At 32.8% G+C, this 25,144-nt stretch overlaps 1 protein-coding gene across 1 annotated transcript; it reads right to left on the bottom strand.

Annotated features, from left to right (window-relative positions):
- Nucleotides 1-18,485: 18,485 nt before the first annotated feature.
- LOC134251506 (fibroleukin-like) lies at nucleotides 18,486-21,170 on the bottom strand. The gene is made up of 5 exons (XM_062733926.1): nucleotides 20,886-21,170; nucleotides 20,625-20,721; nucleotides 20,112-20,279; nucleotides 19,225-19,481; nucleotides 18,486-19,083 (listed from the first exon to the last, which is right to left on the bottom strand). The coding sequence occupies exons 1-4, from the start codon at nucleotides 20,934-20,936 to the stop codon at nucleotides 19,225-19,227; spliced, it is 573 nt and encodes a 190-aa protein (XP_062589910.1). The 5' UTR covers nucleotides 20,937-21,170; the 3' UTR covers nucleotides 18,486-19,083.
- Nucleotides 21,171-25,144: the final 3,974 nt, after the last annotated feature.

The raw sequence follows: 25,144 nt of genomic DNA, 5'->3' as shown, positions 1-25,144 counted from the left end.
AAACAGCACAGACTAGCTCCCAGCACTTTTTGGGTAGAGGAAATAAACATCTTTTAATGTGTACCAATTTTTTTCATGAAAAACAAGCGTATGCCCTTGCACTATCCTCATTTCCTACATTCAGCTTAACAATTCAATTTTTAAATAAGTCACGTGACAAACAGCTGATACATGCGATATAACTGGTAATAACTACGGCCCGGTCCTATCCATTATTGATAGCTATATTACATTTTCTACAAGTATTCAGTTGCTTTGTAATATTTTTTTAAAAGAAGTAATACATATTCAAATGGCGCAAAGGTCACAATTTCCATATCGGTCCTTAACATAGCTGAGATGCTCTTTGCCTTCGCTCTTTTAGCTGAACACGATACAGATCTGTTTGGTTAGGAGGGGAGAACCTCTCCTCAAGGGATCTGATCAGTGTCTTGTAGTGCTGACCAGTATCGCTTGGCAAGTCACTTAACACTGACTGTGCTTGACCACGCAGTGATACAGCTAAGTAAAGACCTTTTTTATCTTCTGTCCAGCCGTTTACGACAGCACAAGCCTCAAAATGTGATTTGTAGTCAAGCCAGGAAATGGTTCCGTCATACGTGGCTGGCTTGATTATATGGCCTGTCCTCGCATTGTCTGTCCCTATTGACTGCCTCCGTGGTTTTGGCTTGTCAAACAGATGGCCTGTCACAATGTCGTCAATCCCAGCACTTGGTGTGTAGCTTGGTTTGCCTTCGTCTGGAAATCTAACTTTAGGCCGTGCGCCGTACTCGTCAAGTGACACATTTCCTGACATACCGGCCGGTTGGTTGTCAGTACTCTGTGCTGCATATCCAGACTCTTGGCTTGCCGCATTTGTCTGACCATCGGTGCTGGCTGGCGTTCTCATCCTTTCTAAGAGCTTCTCCATCCGCTCTATAGTTTCTGACACTTTCTTAGACAAATCCATGGTCAACAAAATCCCGACGCTTGCCATCAAATAATGTAAGGTGCAACGCGGCCGAGCTTGGGTGTTTGGTGATATGTATTGTATCACCGAGGCGTTACACTTGGGTTCGTTAACCTGTTAATTCAGGTTTTTGTTGACCAAATAAAATATACACACAAATATATACAAATACAATACAAATATAAACGGTTTTCTCTTGATTGGACAACCACTAACTGTGGTCAACGAGTGTCTCCCGTAATTAGATTTCTTCGGTCCTGCCACTTCTCACTGCACTGACTCCTGGCACTTCCCCCACTTCTCACTGTGGTATGCCACCTCTCTCGATCAATACTACCGAGTGACTGCCTTATTCAGGTCTTACGCTTTTGGGTAGTCTACAACACTTAGCTGTCTATCCCCCGCAACTGTCTGCCTTATTCAGGTCTTATGACTGTGTGTAAAAGGAGAAACAAGCTAATGTTTCACAACACCGTCACCAGAGAGGTCTCAAAGGTCCTGCAATACAATCAGTACTATCCCAGTGCAGTCTCTGTATAGTGGCAGATTCATACTACTTGTATGATCGTAAAATTAATATTTTTTAGTGTTTAAGAAATTGAAAGGAAACGTAGGTCTAACGTTTATACGAAACTAAACGAAAAAAAAATCAACTTCCGTTTCACTACCCTCCCCTCAAGATTATATGCGTCCCGCATATTATTAACTATTTACAATATGTACATTTATATACAATCCTGCGCAATGCCCGACAACTTGTGACTCTCTAATACAAGACGTAGTCTTCCATCCACTGTGGTTTTCTCCTACGTCTTACAGGGATGTCTCCTTCAGAATCGTAAGTAGACTCTTTGTCTACATCTGCTTCATCACCTAGAAGTTCGGGGTCGTCCTCTGGTGCTGTTCTTTCATCATCAGGCGTTTCACCTTGCAACGTTTGAGGGTACCTACGACGCATTCTGAATGACTTGTGCTTTTCCAGCACGCCCACAGTCAACCTTGTAGGTAAGATCCGTCATCTTTGAAAGCACCTTGTAAGGCCCACGCCAGTAACTGGTAAACTTTTGCGAGCGACCTGCCTTCCTAATAGGAAAGAACACATAGACTGGGCAACCTGGCTCAAATTTCTGCCATGACAATTTTTGGTCGTGATACTTCTTCTGTCGAACCATTGCCGTTTCAATGTTCTCTCTGACATGTTTGTGTGCACTCTCCAAGGTTTCTTTTAATTCCCAGGCCCACTTTTCTTTGGGAATTTGCTGCACTGATCTGGGCATCTTAAACATGATGTCAAGCGGTGTTGACACTTCTCTTCCCAGCATCAGGTAATTGGGAGTGTAGCCAGTTGTCTCGTGAACGGAAGCCCTGTAAGCCATCATTACTAATGGTAGGTGTTTGTCCCAATCTGAATGATGGTCGTTCACGTGAGCGCTTAACATTGTCACTAGCGTCTTGTTGAAACGCTCTACCAATACCATCACTTTGTGAAAGGTAGGGGCTGGTCCGTGTTTTCTTAATTTGTAGAACCTGGCACATCTCCTCAAAAAGTGCACTCTCATACTGTCGACCTTGGTCAGAGTGAATTACTGATGACACGCCGAACGCTAATGTTTCACAACACCGTCACCAGAGAGGTCTCAAAGGTCCTGCAATACAATCAGTACTATCCCAATGCAGTCTCTGTATAGTGGCAGATTCATACTACTTGTATGATCGTAAAATTAATATTTTTTAGTGTTTAAGAAATTGAAAGGAAACGTAGGTCTAACGTTTATATGAAATAAAACGATAAAAAAATCAACTTCCGTTTAAATAAGATTACAAAAATGAGTACCTAGTAAGTGTGTATAAGAGTTATCTCCCGTTGTGGAAGTCTTCATGTGAAAAAGGCTAAAATGACATTCCAATTTGTCAGGGTCGCCAAGAGGATAATGCAACTTCAGAGATTTTTGATACATTTCGTGCCGTGTATGTCAAGTATTTTATTTTTATGACTGTATCAAGGATCCATCACACTCTTTGCGCTTCTTTAAAGCTTCCGACCGAGACGCTAAAGTATCAGGCTGTATGGGAAAAAGTTAGGGACCGACTGGAGGTTTGATTATGAAACGTGGATTTTTTCTCCTGACCATATTGACCATGTATACGGTGGTATATTTAAAGTTATGAATCTATCCAAGACAATCGGATAACGTGGGGTTAACATGGTTAAAATGGCGAAGAAGAATAACAAACTTCTGCTACCTTGAAGTTGACTAGAAACTGAAGGATCTGACAAATATCCTGATTTCTACTTCAACCAATATGAGCTGCATTTTTAAGAATTTTATTTTGCCATGAAAATTATTTAATGTGTTATAACGTTAGATTTGTATTTAAATTAAAATCTTAATGCCCAGTAAGACTAAAATGAAGTATTAAAGTATCTCAGAAGAAAGACTTCTGTACAAGCAATTTAAGATTACCAGTATTTAAGAAATCAATTTTGAACAGGACAACGATAATGGGGCGACGATAATGCAATCTTGCTTCTATCATAGGTTATAAAAAAAGTTCTTCGTCGCAATGCGGCAAATATGAACAGCAGAAGATTATAAATATTTTTCTCGGCTTTTGAAATAGTTTATTAACAATTCTGCAATAAAAAAATCCTATTGCTTTCAGTATCTACAGTGACCTTTATAATATTTGTAATAGAAATTTAAATAATGAATGAAAATGTTCTAACTAAGTAACTAGGAACAGTCATGTGTATTGTTCGATATGTCATACATGTATATTTTTGTTAAGAAATTAAGGAAGTTCAAAAGTTTGTAAGAGATGGAGTAAAAATTATAACTTCTCTAATTAAAAAAATATACAACATTCAACTGCACATATGCTTTTATTTGCATACATGTAATTTCTACTTTCTGAATTGCGGCATTGTGCAAGTAGTGAAATAGTGTGCTACTCAAAATAAAATTAAACTAAAGAGTGTACTAGTATACAGAAGTGCCAGGTATTCAAAGAAGGAAAGGGTTTTTTATCCAAATATTATCACACATATTTTTCTATCATGTTTACTTTAACAATTAATGTATTCAAAATAAATACACATTTTTGCAAAAATATTTTAAAAGGGTAATGTGTCATGATAATATGATCTCATAACAAAAATTTATACAGAACATTTAAGCATGTACAATATGATACTTAATTAGTATACAATGTATGTTGCAATTGGAGAGGTCCAAATTATTCAAATTGTATAACAAACCTGGGTAAATTTATAAGTAATTTACTATTGATTATTTTTCACTTTTTGTAGCATCATTTGTCAACATGCAGGGGATTTTTTTGGAACCCAATACATTAAAAGACAAGTGTCCTGATGTAAATGGTAGTAAAGAATTGTTATCTGAAAAAAATATTTTAAAAAGTCTTTTATATATGAAAAAAAACAACAAGTAAAATCAAATGCTCTTTAATACAGCTATTCAGTGACATAGTTCTGTCATAATGATAAAGCCAGTGATTTCTTACTTTGTTTGGTACATAAACAACTGATTTTTCCTATATTTTCTTGATCACATTAATTTAATTATCTACATATCAAGTGCAAATGTGAATGTTTTACACTTTAACTTAAAACTTGAAATTTTCCCTTTTCTCCAAACGAAATAATTTCTTTTTATTGTTTTTGTAGATAAAAAGTTGACAATTCATCAATGGGATATAAGACAGAATGCTTTCAATCAATCAAGAGTTGATAATTGCTTGAAGAAAAAAAATATTATATAAGATATGCAGTTTTGTTAATATTTTATTTTCACATGCTGAAACTTTTAATGAAATATAAGGAGATAACAAACACTGTATTTCAGCTCAAAAGTCCAATAAACAATACAAGATATGCTTAATCATGTTAATAGAACAAACATTGACCCCCCCCAAAAAATGATAGATGGTATCATGTATTTTTTTTTTCCTTTTTCTTCCTAGGGAATTTATGTCACAATGTCACATCTAGTTTTGGTCAGCTTTTTGACATTCTGCTATAATTTTTAGACAGACACCAGGTACTTTTATCACTTTTTAGCTCACCTGAGCCGATGACTCAAGTGTGCTTTTCTGATCATACTTTGTCAAGCGTCTGTCTGTCTGTCTGTATACTTTTCACAATTTTGACCTCTTCTCAAGAACTGCTTGGCCAATTTCAACCGAACTTGCCACAAAGCATCCTTGGGTGAAGTAGATTCAAGTTTGTTCAAGTGAAGGGTCATGCCCTCATTCAAGGGGAGATAATTGGGAATTGATGAAAATTTGGTGGTATGTATCAAAAATTTTCTTCTCCAGAACCACTGTGCCAGGGAAGATGAAACCTATGGGGAAACAATTTTCAGATAGTGTAGATTCAAGTTTGTTAAAATCATGACCCCCATGATAGGGCGGGGCCACAATGACCGACCAAAGTTTAGGAATAGAAATATATAGATGATTTTTTTTTTAAATCTTCTCAAAAAGAACTAAGCCATAATTGATCATATTAATATGGAAGCATCCTCAGGTAGTTAGATTCAAGTTTGTTAAAATCAGCACCCCTGGGGGTAGGGCGGGGCCACAATGGCCGTCCAAAGTTTTACATAGAAATATACAGGTAAAATCTTTAAAAATCTTTTTCTCAAGAATAACATAGCCATAATTGATCATACCGGTATTAATATAGAAGCATCCTCAGGTAGTGTAGATTCAAGTTTGTTCAAATTATGACCCCTTGGGGGTAGGGTGGGGCCACAATGGCCGACCAAAGTTTTAGAAATATTTAGGAAAATTCTTTACAGATCATCTTCTCAAGAATAGCACAGCAATAATTGGTCATAAGACTACTTTTGGATTTAAACTTTTCAATAATAAACCAATTTCTATGTTTTCTTAGCCACAGTGTTCAGGTGAGCGATGTGGCCTATGGGCCTCTTGTTTGTCAGAAAAAATGAAGTAGGAAGTGATGCACATGAATACGCTTGCAACAATTTTACCCGTTATATTATATTTTTAATAAAAAAAAAAATGTCTTAACATACATGGTATTACAATTTTTTTCAACCTTGATCTCTCCATTGACATCTATTTCATTTTTTAAGATAAATCTTTATAACAAAGTTAGTTATAATGGTAAGACTATCTGACTATGTCTCTTTTTATTACCTTGACCGTTCGAATGACTTTTTAACCTTTGACCTTCACGTATGATTTTTGTAATTATAAACTTAATATTTTTAAAATCAGTGTTGATGAAAGAAATCATTTTGTCATTATTTTCTTATTTAGATCTTTCCAATGACCTAACTCCACTTCTCCTTTTAGCAGTTACTTATGCATGTACAAAAATTTATTCTTTTTCTCATAATATTTTATTGTTAAATACTCAAAGAAGGAGGACATATTTCTTTTCATTTCATGGTGCATTTTGTTTCATAGGTAATGCAGTTTTTCCAAGAAGGCAGGAACAATGGAGCAGAACTGAAAATTCATTTCAATAAAACCATGATCTGATTCTGATTGATCAAGTGAAAGATGATACCAGTTGTGAAAGTTGTCGAAACACTACAGCAAGCAAAGAGAGTAGTAATCATTAATACATGCATTAACCCTGATAATATTCATCAACCTAAACAGAATTTTCAATCTTGAAATTTGAAAAATATTTGGCAGTTCGAAATTTCACTTGAATTTTACTAATTCAAGATTAAGTAAGAACATCACAGCAAATTTGTATGCTACTGAAATGTTCAAAGCATTAGAGAGTTTCACAATTTATGGATACAAGATGCAAAGTGTCCTATCAGGAAAAGGCATTGATGGAGTTCAGTAAGAGCCAACAGGAAAGGTATGGCTTTAAAATCCAGAAAATGATTCTCCCAGAAAGAGAACAATTACTTGTCTATGATACTGTACCTGAAGAATGTTAGAGAGCAGTAAATTGTCCAGATTGTATTGTATGGAAGAAGAAGAAAGTAATGAATGAAAATGATGAAATTTTATAAACGAAATAAATGGCTAAGTAGCTCCAAAAGAAAAGGATGTATTGTATTACATTCATAAAAAAAATTCAGGTCATTTCACTTGCCCCCAGTAAAAAGAACTTGTCTGAAATACCTCAGTGTTTGTATCGATGATGTTTAAAATTTGCAGAAATTGTTTCTAATTAACACTCAAATGAATATGTTAATTAAATGACTAGTATGATGAATAATGTTTTCACTTTTGTAAATATTGAGCAGGTATGTACATGTCTGCATGCATTGAATGTAAATAAAGGTTTATACTTAACTTTATCCATTTAGTGGTTTATAATAAAGAATCCATAGCAAGACCACCCCCCACCCCTGACCTCTTTTTCCATTTTTTTTAATTTAAAGTAATTAAGTATTAAATTGAGAGCTATGTTTGTTTACATTCTGTCATACAGATAGGAAAAACTCCAGAAAATGACTTTTTTTTTAGTTTTGGACATGTTTTGAGCTTTTTTTGAGTAGCTCTAACTGTATCCTTGAAATGTTTTATGTGAAAATTTCATAAACTTTAGCTTTCAATATTTTCTAAAGTGTTCATTGGCCAAGAGCATTATTTCATATTTTGTTAACATAGGTATTCTTAACAATAAACAATAAAATTTACTGGATTAAAACATTCCCACTTTTTACTAGAATAGTTTCAATATGACTAAAATTTGTCACTTTTTCCAAATTTTGGAACAGTGCCAATTTCATGACCTATTTGCACTAAAACAAAATGAATGTCAATCATTCTGACTATGTATTTAAAAAGAACTAACATTTATACTTTTACTAAAAACATAATATTTGAATAATTTTTAAAGGTGCATTTTTTTCTCCTCAAAATATGTCTAAAATATTAGAAAATTACCTAAAATTTTCTTGCGTAAGAGCTATTTTTAGTAACAGGCCATAAAACGTATGTGGGTTTGGTTAGCTCAGTAAACATTCTGATTTCATTTTATGCATAGTAGATTTGGCTCATAAAATTTGAAGGCAATCGGAGAAACCTGCTTTCGGACTATTTTGCATGCTTTTCTCGGAGACAGGCTGTTAAATGTATATAATTACTTTTTGATGTTTCTGTCTCCTTGCATTAACATATCAAGATTCCAAAAATTTTCACAGGTCAAAAAAAAAAAACAATTAGATTTGTAAACCATAACATGAAGGATAAAATATTAAAATAAAAAAAATGAGAAGGCAAGTAGATTTTTCTTGGAGCAAAAGTAAAATTTTCAAAGTGATATTTATCCAGCTCCTGACTTTCAGAATCTGAGGATAAACGTAAGTGAGAAAACAACTTCTGTCGAATTCAGTTCATGATTTCAAAACATGAAAAGGACTTTTCAATCTGAAGCAAACCAAAGTCAATAATCACTTTCAAATACAGGTTCCAGTTTATTACCAGAACTACAAGATTTTTGTGTTATAGTGTGAGGCACAACGTATACAACTACATGATCTATAAAAATTAGACCATTATCCACATAAATAACTAAAACAGCATGGAATTCTGCTGAAAATTGCCAGGATAAATGCATTTTAATATCTTCTTTCGAATAATTGTGACGCAATGCAGAGAATGGGTGCGGAACTAGCATAACCAGGGCTGAGTAAGTAAAGCGTAAACTACGTAGATTGGAATCGAAAAAAAAAAATGTTATTAATTCTGCTAAATTTATACATGGACTTGATAAAAAGAATCAGATTTATTCCTCAAAGAGTCACTATGTCCTAATGGATAAATCGAAAAAAAAACCTTTTTATTTTTAACTCTTATAATTTTTTTTTAGATTAGACTCATATTTTATAATGATATTGATCCCTTTAGCGAAGCGATACAAATATTCATTAGTATTTGTGATACGTTTCTTTTGTGATGAAAGCAATGGAAATGTGCGTCTTTTAAACTGCAAAATTTCCAAGAAAATGTGTTTTAGAAAAAAACAGTTCCCCAAAAAATATCAGATTGCTGGAGGTGAATCATTACTTGGCATTATAACAGACCCTTGAATGATTGAAAATAAAATACATTTTTCCCTCAACAATATGCATGCACATAAAGTTCAAGATTCATGGTTTTGGATTTAAGTGAATGTCATCAAATGAACAATTGCATTACTATAATGTATCTATTCCAATAAAATTCCAATTAAAATAAATAATCTAAAATTAAAGTTAAAGCTGTTCGTGTAGATCAACAAAAAATTCATTTCATTTTTGAAAAGGAAATAATAAGTACCAAATTTTGCTAAGATTGACAAAAAACATACAAATATAAGGTATGATATGTGTTGTAACATCTTCGCTAGCCAAGAGTTTCTGATACGCTACTCTTCTCATGAACTCTTGGCATACGGTGTTGATAGAATTTGTTTTTTTCTCGAGTTCTGATTGGGATTCTGTACACGCTGGTCGACCAATCAGCAATTGGATTTATTTTTGTAAATGACGATATTTGCGTCGGGAATACTTCTTGACTCTTTAATCTCGGGAATGAAAAACGTAAGTAAACAACGATTCATAAGATAACAAGTAATTCTATGAAAAGTTAAGGTACCATCCAATATTTTCTAAATATGTGATTAAAAAATCTATATTGAAGTTAAGATGTATACTATAAATAATAAATAAGCATAATGCAATTATTGTTTCTTAATTATTCTTGAAAATAACTTTTGATTTATTTTTTTTTAAACACGCGTCTTTATTTCTGTCGATGGCGCAATCTGTGTGTACCTGATAGATTAGAGATCACGTGACAAAAACAATCCCGTCTTTTCACTTCACTGTATGCCAACGGTTCATGTGGAGAGCAGCGTATCAGAAACCCTTGGCTAGCGAAGATGAGGTTGTAATGGACTTTGACAATGACATTTTGACTGCATGTTACACTATTTTTTCTCTTATCAAATGGAGGTTTATTAATATTCAAACATAACCTATCCAATTTAAGTAACGTGAACACATTTGTGACTGATTTGCTCTTTGAACAGATACAGGTGTATCAAGAGTAAATACATGCTAATAGGTCAGAATTAAAATCCATTCAACTTCAGTCTTCATTTCAGCACAGTACAAAGGGATATAATTTATACATCATCTGCGGTCGGAATTAATCAATAGTTCTTTTCTAAGCTATGTTAAGGACCGATATGGAAAATGTTACCTTTGCACCGTTTTAATATGTATTCCTTCTTTTAAAAAATGTTAACAAAGCAACTGAATACTTGAAAAAAATGTAATATAGCTATCTATAATGGATAGGACTGGGCCGTAGTTCTTACCAGTTATATCGTACGTATCAGTTGTTTGTCACGTGACTGTATAAAAATAGAATTGTTAAGCTGAATGTGGGAAATGTGGGTAGTGCAAGGGCATACGCTTGTTTTTCAAGAAAAAAATAGATACACATTAAAAGAAGTTTATATCCTCTACCTAAAAAGTGCTGGGAGCTAGTCAGTGCTGTTTGCTAAGTACTTAAAATTTTGCCGAAAATGCTTATAATAGCTAAAAATTTCCACTTCGCTTAAATTCTGTTTCAAATAAAATTAATGTTATGCAGACCAGGATCAGCTCCCAGCACTTTTCAAAATAAATACTATATGAGCAATTAAAATTCCAAATTTCAGCCCAAACAAAATAGTCTATGCCCTTGCACTTTTGATGTAAATCACGAATACGCTCATCGTTTTAGCGATATTCTCTATATTCCTTATCCCTGTGCAGCTTCAATGCTTCTAGATAAATTCATATTCTATACACATTGTATTTAATAAATTATTTTATTTTAGATTTAATGATTAGGTCTAAAAATTAGCAATGATATCATATTTATATAAGCATTCTTGTAATTATTAAACCAGTGAATCTACTCCTCTGGATCACTTGTGCTGCGTCATGTCAAGGCTGATGACGTCATATTTGACAAAAGGCTTTCTTCTATTACTCGACTGTATCGCTATCAAGTATTGCAATTTTACAAGATTTTATGAATACTCGATAAAAATATATAAATTCAAGTTGTTATTTACGCATGATCATGTCGTTAATTAATTTTTGTGGCGTGTTAAATTTCAATGACGTCACAATTAAACTTCCAATACGAAGTACAAGGAATGTGAACTCTGACCTCCCTTAACATAGCCGAGTTCTCAATGATTCATGAAATTGAATAGACAAAAATCAATTGCACTGTTTTGATTTCTAGAAAACTATAGATTAATTTTTGTGTTTCATTGAATAAATAATTTTCAAACACATTTGATTATATGTAAATGATTGTATTTTATTTAATTGAAGAGAATTTTATTCATGTTTTGTTTATGAAATTTGTTTTCCTCGATTCAATTCTTAAAAATACGAAAAAACTGCATGTGTGATATGAAACTATTGATACAAATCCGTTAATACTAAGATAGTCTCTGTAAGCATTAAATATACATGACATCCGTGTTTCTTAAAGACAATATACCCGATGAATGAAACTATCATCTCTTTTTTCAAAATTTGTTTCAATTTTTCCGTGCATTTAAAATACTTATTTGAAATCAACTAAAAATTTCCCAGGAGGAAGACGCTATATTAATAAATTAATTTTTAAACATAATTTTTATTTCATTTTGGTAGTTGTTTTCATTGAATGCTGCCCAATTGATTGTATTCTTATAAACAATACTTTTTTTATACTTTCTTAAAGAAAATTAGATAAATGTAGAAATGGAATGATGTATTACATGTATACGATGAACGGCTTCTTGTGAAGAGATAGTATTGATTTATTGATTTACTTTACTTGTCAAAATTTCTAAGTCCCCACTTTTATTAGTTTAATTATTTAAAAAAATTAACATTAATTAACTAGTTCTTCACAAGTTTGACTTCATTTTTCGATGATTGCCTGTTACAGCCCAAAAAATTGAAATCAAATTTGTAATTACTCACCCATGACCCTTTTTGTTAAAAAGCATGAAGTGCAAATTTCATACGTTATCGGGTGTATCTTCCATTTATTTAAATTGCCATGTGTTCTCCATCTTTAGTTGTTTAGGAAAAGCAGAAAAAAAACATGTTTAAAATGCCGTGTATGTACGAACGACAATGTGCAAGTGAAGTTGCCATTGTCCAAGCTGGTGGTAGTAAAGGAGAGTTGTATTTCCTTCGTTTGTGTTTGTTTATTTTATGTAAAACCGTTAAAAATACCGTCAGGAAGATGCACAAAGCTTACTTGTATTCCTTATTATCATTAAAAATTCCTAGATTTTTAAGAAATACCACTTCACCACCCTAGAGTTTAACAGGAAATTCATTCAACCCGGAACCAGAAATACCCATGGTCAAGGCGTATACATGCAATGCAACGACACATCAACAGGGCTACTATATAAGAATTACTAACTATTGTGGAAGGAACCTATCTGCACGTGCAATTGCTCTGCACTCATTAAAAATTAATTCAAGTCTCCTTAATTATCCAAATTATTAGAAACAAATTTGAAGAGTGGGGAATACGTTTATGAAGACCTTATGTACTGTAGGATTAATATTGGGGTCAAACAATTTCGGTAAGCTTCAATGTCATTCACATCTCAACCCTATAGAACATGAACGGGACAAGATGGACCAGAGATTGAGCGCTTTCCAGCAGAAGAATCTGGCGGAAATATAGAGGACAACCTATTCCATACATGGAATAACCTTCAAAAAAGATTTTTTTTCTTTAATTTATGAACTCTTTGAGAAGCAATTGACTTGATCTAAATTCGTTTGCACGGAGGATAAAAACAGTATTGAACTTTGCGTATTTTGAATTCTAGGGTGCCTTCACTCTTCTGTATTTTGTGTTTAAGTCCTTTAATATAATTAGATTAAGTAAAAAAAAAAAATTGATTCTTTTTATCCTGTATAGTTTTCAATTTATTTTATCTGAATTATTTAATATAAAAACAGTGTAAAACAAAAACTTACGTGGGGACTTAAAAATTTTGATTAGTATACATAGATTAGAACAATCTGTGTTCGACAACACCGATTATAAACATGCCAAATTAATAATAACAAATAAAACACTTGCCGTAATTCAAAAACAATTCAGAAAACAACTATGTTACTCTTTTTTCCCAAAACATATTTCTCTGCTAAACTTATACTTATATCAGCAAAAGAGTAACTATTTAACGTTAAAAAAATAAAAGTGAATTTATCGATCAGCACAAATAATAAGGATACTGGTACTAGTAAATGAAACACCCACACACACACCCCTCTCCCTCTCTCTCTCTCTAGCTCTCTCTCCCTGTCAATTTAACCAATTGATTATGCTTTGTCCCTTAGGCAATTGCAAGATTTTATAATTATAGAATAAAATCTGAGCGATTCTTTACTTTGTTTCACAATGTAAAATTATAAATAAATGTTAGAGTGTATAAGCAAGTATTATTTAAGAAAATTCGCAGTACAGTTAAGGTGCGCAATGGAAATATCGGCTAAATTTTGTATTTAAAAATGTATTCGTAATCGGGATGGCGATTATTTTTAGTACATTATTTATATCGGATAATTGTAATTATGATTAGTAATTACATATCGAGGACAATTATATTTTATATTTAGACTAGTCACGTGATGCGGCAGTCACGTGATTTTAGCACATTGACTTGAAGTATTGATGTTACATATAAATATCAATAGTGCAAGGGCATAACCAAGTTAAATTTCCAAGTTTTGTATATAAATATTTTCAACATGTATCGTAGTTTCTTAAAAGTGCTGCGATCTTGCCTAAATTCTGCAATATTATTGTTAAAATTATACTTGTATGACCGAATGCTATATTTTTTACTGGTTAGCAGCATGAAATACTGATATAATTAAACTGTTTTTAAGATTTCATCAGGATCGCAGCACTTTTCAGATACCTTATTAGTTCTATAGTTGAAATATAAAGGCTTACTTTGATCCAAAGAGTGTATGCCCTTGCACTAGATCGATTTATTAAGACCCCCACATTACCCTCCGATGTACTTGCATACAAATATACGGCAGTGTCAATTAAATACGCAATGTACAGAAAATATATTAATAAAATAGTGAAAAAGACATTAAATTCAAGTTATTGGCCCATAGAATATCTGTAAATAATATTTTATTTAATTAGAGAATACATATTTTGTTGAGAAAATATTACTTGATTTGTCTCTCACTGCATACAAACTACGTCACGTTGTAAGAAATGACGTCATATTGACAAGTGTATTGCAATCAGTGCATTGTTTATAACTTGTTATGTGGGATTTAACTAACGACAAAACAACACGCTGTAGTAATATTTTATGTAGTTTGATTTCTTACTAGTTAAATAAGCAGATAAACTCATTTTGTGGTATTTTAAAGAAATGTTGTATGACGTATATTGTGTATGATGTCATAGTCAAGTTTCCCCGTACAAATTAGGCTCCGCCTCCTTTTTGTAACCTTAACTGTGATGCGTTGTCTGATGTTAAAATGAAAGCAGCGGCAATAATATTCTCCCCATACGAAATACATGAGTCAATTCTTTATCATAGATTAAGCATATCGACTTCGAGGTAAAGTTTAAAGATATCAATCATTATGGAAAAAGCCAACATAATCTTTGAAAAATTTATCTCCAAAAATAGCATAAACATTGTCTATCAGAAATCCTACATATTCTTATTTCAGATAATTATGCATGAGTAGAAAATCAAGTGTTTTTTCATATTTTTTTAAAAATGTATTTTTTCTCTTCAAAAATAAAAAGCTGATAATTTTATGTAAATTATCATACTTTTTTGAGTAGTTCGAATGATTGCATTCTTATCTATAAAACAAGGGATCATTCCATTAGTCTGCCTGTACGCAATATTTTCACTTTTTTGGTAAACAGTTAGATTTCATGATGCAAAACTTGAAATTCAAACTAAATTATATAGAATTATCACTCTTGTCGTAAAAAGCCTAAGGTTTTATCTTTTTGTACGCAAAGCAAAGACAGGATTATTTTTCAAGTAAGATAATGAAAGATTCCGATCTCAGTAAGAATGCTTGTATTTCACATTTCTTCCTTTAAATCATTAAAAATTTCCCTTCTATAAGGGGTAAAGGTTGGGCTACAATGGCTGATTAAAGTTAAACTTAGCAATATCGAGGATATTTTTTTTTCAAAAATTTTATACTCCAGAACCATTTGGTGAGGAAAGTTTTCACTCATGTGAAAGCCTCCTCAGATTGTGTTAATTCAGGTTTATTCAAATCATGATCCCCAGGGCTAGAAGGAGACCACAACGCTGATCAAAGGTTAAGATAGAAATATATCGGAAATATAAAAAAGAAACCTTCTCCGAAACCATTGGACCAGGAAAGAAGAAACACAGGAAGATTCCTCAGGTTGTGTAGATTCAAGTTGTTCAAATCATGACTCATGGGTGTAGGGCGGGGCCACAATGTAGATCAAGGTTTTACATAGGGATATATTAGAAAAAGCTTTAATTTGTTTTCCTCCAAAACTAATCGACCAGGAAAGAAGAGACTCATTTGGAAACATCCTCAGGTAGTGTAAATTCAAGTTTGTTAACGTCAAACTTCGAAAAAAAATAATTCAAGTTTATATCGTAACCCCTGATGCGTCCCAAATATAAAAGATCGTATGGCTAAACTCCCGAAAATAAGAATTTAAAAGATCAATTCAAAGAATACAATTAAAAAGAGAAGAAAGCGATTCAAAGGAATTAACAAAGAATCCGAAGAAGAATGATTAACGAGGATGTAATGCTTTATTCCGACAAAACGGGTATTTTGTGCTCAGGGGGTACATGTATTCATGGCACAACATATAAAATACATTTTCTTGCCTGTCTCATTACATGTCACCTTCTCTTTGTTCATAGGTCTGTTCGTTGACCTTTGAATCCAAACATGGCACCACTCTGAAATGCAGGTAAACACAATGTGACAGTAATATTTATGGACTCAGTCTCTATCTCTGCATCAAAGGAGTTGTAGTCCCTAATCTTTCTACTTATTTGCTTCAAAGTCACCAATTTTTTTACTCTTTGTCTAGAATCTAAATGGTAATGTTGCATTTCCGATAAATTTTTATTACTTAGTATCGATGGGCTCGATTGGTCTACTCTGATCCATTCCATTACAAATGCTTTACAAAATTACAGTTCATTGTAACAACAACAAAATCCAATTTGTTCTGACAAGATAATTATAGTTTAATGAATAAAAAATTATCAATTTCAATATTAATTACTGATTATTAGATTAATATGGTCCAAGATTGAAATGTTTAAAAAAAAGTTCAAATAACTTGTCTGTTCTTCACCCTATAAGTTTACAATAAACGATTTAAATACCACGCAATGCTTAGTCCATTATTGATACACTGATTTGACCGGTCGGTAGGGGATGCTTAATCCCCAGTGGCTCCTGATTCTTATTTGCTTTACGTCTGTTTTGTATTTTTTTAAGAACTTAAAATCTTGAATACTGTTCGTTATCTCCCTGTGTTCCATTTACCAGAATTTTTATATGACTATATATTGAATAGAAATGCTTTCAAAACAACGAAATCAAATGCCTACGAAATTATTCAAGATGACAAATAATTTCAATTTGATTCAAATGAAATCTATTGTTTTCTCATTTTTTCCTTATCAACATAACATTTATTCAATTACATTTAAATAATTGTTAAAAATGAATCAAGTATTTTTGCGATGCTTTATTTCTACCATGAAACTTGTCTTGCTCTTATTCCTTTCATTGAGGTGTTTTGGTATTTACAGGATCAGTTTATGTTTAGTTTTTTCATAATCCTAATCATGCAGCACTTGTTCTAAATCAGTAATCTGTTAACTCATGATAGTATCTAAATCACCCTGAATCTCAGTGAAAGGAGAAATGAAGGACTGTTTGTCATAACCCTACGAAAGTACCTTAACCACCCCTACCACTGACATGTAACCTTTCATACCTAGGGTTGATATGCTCTTCCTACACCGTGAAAATCTGAATTGAGTGATGGTATGGTTTTTATTCAAAATTCCTGGTCACTGCATCAAAAATATGTTACTCCTATTAGTCTTAACAGATATAAATTATTTTTTAGCAAAATTTTAGAGCACTTGGTTTAAAGTAACTGATCGCCAGTTATAATTGTCAGCTCATGTAGGGGAGTTCTCAATTAAAATAAACAAAACAGTGGTGTGATGTTCATTATATTAATATCTAAAGCCAAAAAAAGAACAAATATTTAGATATTTTCCTTTAAAAATTTTATGTAATTTGTAGTAAAAACATTAAAATTATTTTTATTTAGTTCTTCTTGAAGATGTTGCTTGACGGTGAATAAACACAGTTCATTTCGAAGCCCATTAAATTAAGATTTTAGAGGTCCTAAAATCAAAAATATACTCTTTCACTTTGGATCGAACAGGAGTTACGACTTCTTCAAAGAATCGTTACAGGTTGCAAGTCTATGATTTATAAGAACTGTTCATTTGGTTACGATTTACCCGGTATATTAAATAAAAAATCAAATGAAAACTTGGTACTGTCTTACTTTTAAAGCAAATAAACGTCATTTTTTCAAAACATGATTTGTTGCTGTCCCAGAAGTAAACAAGAGTTACCTCTCTTACGTACAAGTACTATCATTTGGCTCTCTTTTTAAAAACAATTTTTGTATTAATAAATAATTTAAAGATTCTGGTTAAATTTTTCGATATATAATGTTTTTTTTAATACTGGAATATGTAACTTGTCGAAAATGTCTTTATCAAGGCTAATGCACTACTAGATAAATGCTTTTAAATGAAATTGTTAGTTGGGATTTACAGAAAGTAAAGGTTCGGGACTAAACAGTTATCATAAATACCTAACCTACTATATAAATTGTAATCAGCATTTTGAACTGTTTTTTTATGTTTTTGCGTGATCATGAAACAGTCGAACTGTTGACCGGGCCACAGAATGAATTGTTCCCTGTTTAAAGCGTCATCGTGATATTCAAGCGTTCTGTTGATCACGACATTACTATTTACCTGCTATATAATTAATTAAATTGATATAAAACCCACAAACAATGAATCAATCAATTTATTAAGTATTACTTTAATTTATTGAATATTTATTTAATCTTTATATTATATGTTCAGCTAATTAAAAGGCAAGTATGTGAATAAACAGTTGTTTAAACACTTTATTGATTGTTTGTTTGTTTTTACTCTAATTTAATTAATTATATAGTAGGTTAGGTAATAAAACACTTATTCAATGACTACTCGGTGAAACAGTCAAACTGTTGTCCCTCGGCCTTCGGCCTCGGGCAACAGTTTCCTTGGTCTTCCCCACTACCTCGGGACAACAGTTTGACTGTTTCCCTCGTAGTAATTAAATAAGTGTACACTGTCAGATGTACATATATGTATTAAATAAAGCAATATTTATTAAAATTCTCTGTCCAGACATCTTCATTTTGCAGTGTTCGTAAAAAAGAACAAAACATGTCTGATTTTCAATTTATTACAACACAAATAATGTAGTTTTTATTGGAAAAATTCGCTTAAGAAAATTAACAAAATTCATATTCCTTCAGGAGATAGTTCAACCTCAAAACCTACTCAAAGCATAATCTTTTATTTTTTTTTTTCTATATGATTTATGAAGGATCTGCCATGATTTGCAGTTGGATATTATTTTTTTTCCAACAAACTGTGTGATTTTTAGACCCGATCATATCCAATAAAAATATCATGGGAAATTCTTTTCATCCCATGTTTACTTCACAATTGATGTTTTACACAGTTTTGTATATAGAGGACTCCACTTTATTTCACTTCCTTTGGCATATCCATTATGACGTCACAACTGTAGGATACAAAATCACTATCACATGAGCTATATCAATGTGATAAAGGCTAAACATGGGATAATTAACATTATTGAAAAAAAAGGAATAGAATCCTATAATAAATATAAAAAGAATGTCTATTTTATCAGAAATATTTTATTTGACAAATGGGCTGTCTCTGTAAATTTGTTGTATAAACCAGTTTGAATATCCATCTGTTAAAAATTGAAAAAAAAAATAAAACAATTAAATAATATTTAATAATAAAAGCGACGCTTAGAATTTTTTATAGCTGTTTTAAATGTTAAAGGAGATATCAAAGAGTGAATAATTTTTTTAAGATGAGTGTTGTTTACCTAGTGGCGTTTTATTAACATCATTGTTCCCCTGATCAGTGATCCACTCTTTAGTATAGGATACCACGGATCCTTCCAGGTCGCCGGGGACCATTTCCCGTTAAGGAAGGCCGCGTGACATGAGTTATACCACCAGCCTCCACCATAATTAACAGCACAGTTATATACACTATATCTGTCGTTATTTCTGTCTGGTGTGGTAAAGTACATCCCTGACAATTCGTGGTTAGAATCTGATGTGTCCAACATACTGTCACCTACACAATTATAGAAAATATATCACACATATGTCAATGAATATTTTATGATGCAAAATAATTAATAATTTAAACTAATGTGACTAAAAAGTTGATTCTAGATGCTAAACTGATAAAAAAAAGTTTAAGCTGCCACCTGAACATACCCTTCCCCCTCCCCCCATACACACAGAAACACAATTGAGTTTTACATTAATCGAGAAGTATCTCTTAGAAGTGCTCTTAGAAAAAAATGGATAGAGAATAAAAATGAAAATTATGTTTCAATAGTATAGGGATTTTATCCGCAAACTTTGTATTAATATAACTGGTATCATGTAACATAGAATTCTAATAATACAATAACATGTAGGATACGAGAAAACTATTATAATAATGTTGTATTGAAAATTTGAATAGGCACAAAGAAATGTTTCTTTACAAGACTTTGGACTTGAATCGTTTATATTAATGAATTTTGTTATCCTCTATCTTCCACATGATGACGCCATCATGGAAAACCAAGGTAAGTTCTTGAAAATCTAATGTAATTTGCAATGGTCAGCATGATAATAGATTAATAAATATAAATAAATTAAGCAGTAATTCTTCTTTGTATCCAATTCTAAGAGCTAACATCAATACACTTACCTAAGGTCCCCGTGGCAGGTCCTGCAAGAAAGAGTTGATATTTTCCTGCTTCGTCAGAGACAGAGAATCGATCGTACATTTCATACAACTTTGTACCATTCTCGAGAGTGATGGAAACATACAGGAACGAGTTGTTTTCTTTTGTTAACAGATGAATTACGTCATTTCCTGTATTACAAATGAAATCAACTGTAAAGTCCATCGCAATACCATTATAATTACATTTTCTCTCTCAAAAATTAAACTACCTTTTTTTCATAAACTGTAGACATTGATGCAAAACTTTTTTTCACGCTGAGTGATCTGATATTCTAGCTATCGTTTTTATTGCCAAAAAGATACTACCCAGTCGCAAAATAATATATTTGATATGCTTCATTGCCATTATCTTCTAAAATAAAGATTCTTTGTGAAACGTTGAGGCGGTTGAGAGTCCCTATTCAAAAGAGATGTACACTTACCTATCCAGTAAGAGATGTACACTTACCTATCCAGTAAGAGATGTACACTTACCTATCCAGTAAACCTGTTCTGGGACACCAAAACCATCTTTATAATCCTTCCAGAGCCTGTAGAAATTCAGGGATCCATCAACTCGTTTTTGAATTGCCTTTAAAAATTAACAATTATAGCAATACATTTTACTGTTTTGAACAATTATAAAATCTATATGTGATAATATGAACTACTGTATTTTATTAATCTCTCGAACAAAGGAAGTACTTGATAACTTGATGTGAATTATGTAATATAAAGTATAACATTTGTACACACCGTCCATCCCCCGCCCATTGTGGTCATATCACAGAACACAGTGACAGGCATGATAATGGTGCGATACGGGTAAATGTCGTACACCCCGGAAATAGAGTTACCATCATTACGAAGATCCTTACAGTCTAAGAGGGTTGCTGTAAAAAGGGGGAAAATGGTGTAATCGCATTATGCATAAATACAGTAATTCAAAGATACATGCTTGATACTTAATGGTTAATTGTTGGAGCTAAATTGTGTGGTACGATGTAGCCTAACTATGGATTGTTTTGTCATTACCTGAAACTATTTTGTTTTCTAATTGTTTAAATCTTCAATATGATTTTTTTTTCTACGAATATACCGGTATAAAAGAATTCGCACACATGATCCTAATATATGTATTCTCTTGGTAATTTATCGAGCCTAAAGGGTTAGGTAAACATTGCTTTTCGATGGTGGGGATCATCGTTCTGACAGAAAAGAAACAGCAGTATCATATTTTATTTTATCCTCCGCTTGAAAAGCGGAAGGGTATATAGTTATTTGGATGTCTGTCCGTCTGTTACGCTTTGGGGTATCCATCTGTTATCCGCAACTCCTCATATATAACAAGATGTGTTTGTAAAACACTGATGCCCCCGTAGAGCAACATAGCAAAGATTAAGCTTTTCTTAAATGCTAATTTATTTAATTGGCATCAAAATTAGGGTATTATCACTGGAAAACAATTGTGAAATTTGAAAGTAAGCTAATGTTAAAGTTTTTAATAAGTACAAAAATCTCCGAGGTCAAGGTCAAAAGGTCAAGGTTATTGGTATCAAATGAAAGGTCTTGCCACAAAAAAATACTTATGTAGAGCATGGAAGCCCTACCCCTAACCTTTCAAAAGTTATGGTCAACGTTCATTTTCTTGAAAAGTAGGTCATACTCCAAGGTCAAGATCAAAGGGTCAAAGTAAGGTCAAAGGGTCAAAGTTATTGTTATCAAATGAAAGGTCTTGTCATAAGGATCAAATATGTAAAGTATGAAAGCACTAGCCCTAACTCTTTAAAAGTTATGGTTAAGGTTTGCTTTTTTAAAGTAGGTCAATCTCAAAGGTCAAGATCAAAGGGTCGAGAATCTTTAAATTCAATGAAGGTTTTTCTCACAAGGATTACATATATGAAGTATGAAAGCCCTATCCCTTACCGTTCAAAAGTTATGGTCAAGGTTAAAGTTTTTTTCACAAGTACAGAAATCTACAAGGTCAAGGTCAAGGGTATCCAGTGAAAGGTCTTTTAACAAACATTACATATGCGAAGTATAAATGTCCTGGTTTCTACTGTTCAAAAAATATGGCCAAAGTAAAATATTAAAATTTTCATGTAAAAGTGGGTCAAACTCTAAGGTCAAGGTCAAAAGGTCAAATTTGGTGGTACCCAAAGAAAGGTTTTGTCACAAGGAATACATATATGAAATATGAAAGTCGTAGCTCCACTAAATCAAAAGTTTTGGGTAAGGTTAAAGTTTTTGCGGACAAACAGACAAATAGAGAGAAAGACAGACAGACAGACGGAAACGACAAAAACTATATTTCCTCGAAACTTCGTTTAAGGGGGCATAAAAAGATGTATTTGTAAATAGCTATGCCCATGTATGGCAACATAGCGAAGATTAAACTTTTCTTAAAGGAAATTTAAATATAATGGTACCCAAAGTAGGGTCTTCTCACAAGAAATACAATTGCAAAATAGGAAAGCCCTAGCACCACATGTTAAAAATTAATGGCTAAGGATAAGTGTTTGAAAGGAAGGTCAAACTCAAAGGTCAAAGCGTGAAAGTTGAAGGTTTCTTAAGAAACGTTTAATGTAACAAGGATTACATTAATTAAATTTCGTGAAGTATGAGAGTACTAGTATCTACCGTTTAAAAGTTATAGCCAAAGTAAATTGATAAAAAATTGGCATTTTTTTGTAAAATGGGACAAACTCAAAGGTAAAGGTCAAAAGGTCAAATCTTGTGGTACCCAAAGTAAGGTCTTGTCACAAGGAATGTACATATATTGAATTTGAGAGACATATCTACAATAAATGAAAAGTTATGTTAAAGGTTAAAGTTTTTGCGAAGAGACAGACATACAGACGGACACGATAAAATTATATACCCCCGAATCTTCGATTATACAGGGTCATAAAAAGAAATTGTCTTCAATTAACTTTTCATATTATGATACAGTATAAAGAAGACGTTACAAAAATGAAAAAAAACTCAGAACTGGGTAAAATCGTGGAGTAAAACAAGAAATAAGAAATGTAATGAATACTGTGTGCTAAATCAAAAGGTTTTGTCTACTGAAAGGGAAAACTGTTTTCTATATTTTCATTATAGCGAAAATTATCGCCCTTGTCATTTTAATAACTAATTATATATGTGCTTAAATAAACACTTAATTGAATTTGAATTAAAGTTATCAATAATAATCATTGTATGTTACACTAGTTGGATTACTAAAGATTGGTTGATTGGAAGCTTGATTCGTGTTTTAATTACTTTGTAAATAAATAATCACTAAGTACGAGGGCCGTTCAAAAATTACGCGGACTTGTTGCACAGAAAAAATATTTGACGACATAATCGGGCAAAATGTCACACATAATATAAAAGAATCTTTACTTATATGGTCTTCAAAATTTCATATCAAAATGTTGTAAATTGGTATCAATTTTGAGTGATTTTTCAGGACATATCATTAAGTCACGGAGCAGCAAAATCTTTGACGTCACAGGCATTATAAAACAATATGTGATTTATCTCTCATTTTCTCAACATTTTCCCAAGAGTACCTGCACAGTTTGAGTTACCTTATCTACTCAACATCAAAACACCATTTCTTGTCAATCTTAATATCTATTAAACGAGTAAAGAATAATAATTTTTTTTGTTTAAAACCAAAAACTACAGGTATCTATGAGATACAGTGTGATATTAGTGACTCTAAATCACGTTCTGTACAGTCCGGATAAAGTTTTCGTCGAAAATCTTCTTCCCGTCCTCCCTTATAGCCTTTTTTCAGAGGACTAATGGTCTAAAATTTCAATATGCTATTTGTGGACGAATGTCACGAATACCTTAGTTTACTACTTGTTTTATTATTCATGTTTTGGATCTATGTTGGAGATATTTTGAGCATTACACATAATTTAACAAAAGTGTGGTGCGCCGTCAATTCAGGAGACGTCATTTTCACAGTCGTTTTCACGGGAATCGCATCAGAGAAAAATCACTATATTTCTGTTAATACTTCAAATATCACGTCAGAAATCTAAATACATAATAATAGAACAATTTAAAGATACATTTGAGAAAATTGTCGAAAAATATCGCGAATTATAGAAAATAAATGAGTTATATTTTGAATTCCGCATGCTTTTGCTTTAAATCTTTTGTCGTGCTCCGTACCTCTCCATCAGCGATGTCAACAAACCGATAATTTTAGTAGATTTTTTTTTGAATACAGAAATTTTGCCCAAAATTTATTGGATTCTTTAAGATACATATTTCTGTGAAATTTCATAGCTGTATGACGTCTGTAAGAGTAAATAATAGCACAGTCCGCGTAATTTTTGAACGGCCCTCGTATTTTAGATGGTGTTAGGATATATAGGATTTTTACTGGCGAGGATTGCGAGGTCGGTTCTAGAGGTAAAACTTGAAAAACCTGTGTGTGTACATATAAGTGTGCGGACTTCCCTGCTTATATTGTACTGTTTTAAGTAGTAAGTGTGTGGTCATCCCTGCTTATTACTTGACAGAGTTTGTGGTCATCCCTGCTCTGTGATTGGCATCTTAAAGTAGCAAGTGTGCGGACATCTCTGCTTGTTGCTGCGCAAGATCAGGTGTGTGGACATCCCTGCCTGCATCTTGTGGTAGAGCATTGGTGTGCGGACATCCCTGCCAGTGTCTCTAGGCTAGAACCGTATTAGTGTCAAGTGTGTGGTCATCCCTGCTTGTCACTGTGCAAGGGCAAGTGTGCGGTCATCCCTGCTTGTCTTTTGTGGAAGTGCGCTGGTGTGTGGACTTCCCTGCCAGTGTCACTTGTTCGCTACCAGTAAAGACCTTATATACGCAGTACCAAGTGATTAAGACTGCGCATTGTATATATTTGCAGCATCTCAAGGCTATCCGTTTTTATCACGGGTACGAGCCTGCGGGGGTTCACAGGCAGTGACCTCCATTGCACGTTACACTACATGTATAGTTTTTGCATTAGAATGAGTATTTTACACTAGCCCATAGCT

The sequence above is a fragment of the Saccostrea cucullata genome, unplaced genomic scaffold, assembly GCF_032062105.1.
Source record: "Saccostrea cucullata isolate Sc308-1 unplaced genomic scaffold, CSIRO_AGI_Scuc_v1 ctg2857, whole genome shotgun sequence".
Classification (NCBI taxonomy): Eukaryota; Metazoa; Mollusca; class Bivalvia; order Ostreida; family Ostreidae; genus Saccostrea; species Saccostrea cuccullata.
This window is presented reverse-complemented; position numbering and strand designations above follow the sequence as displayed.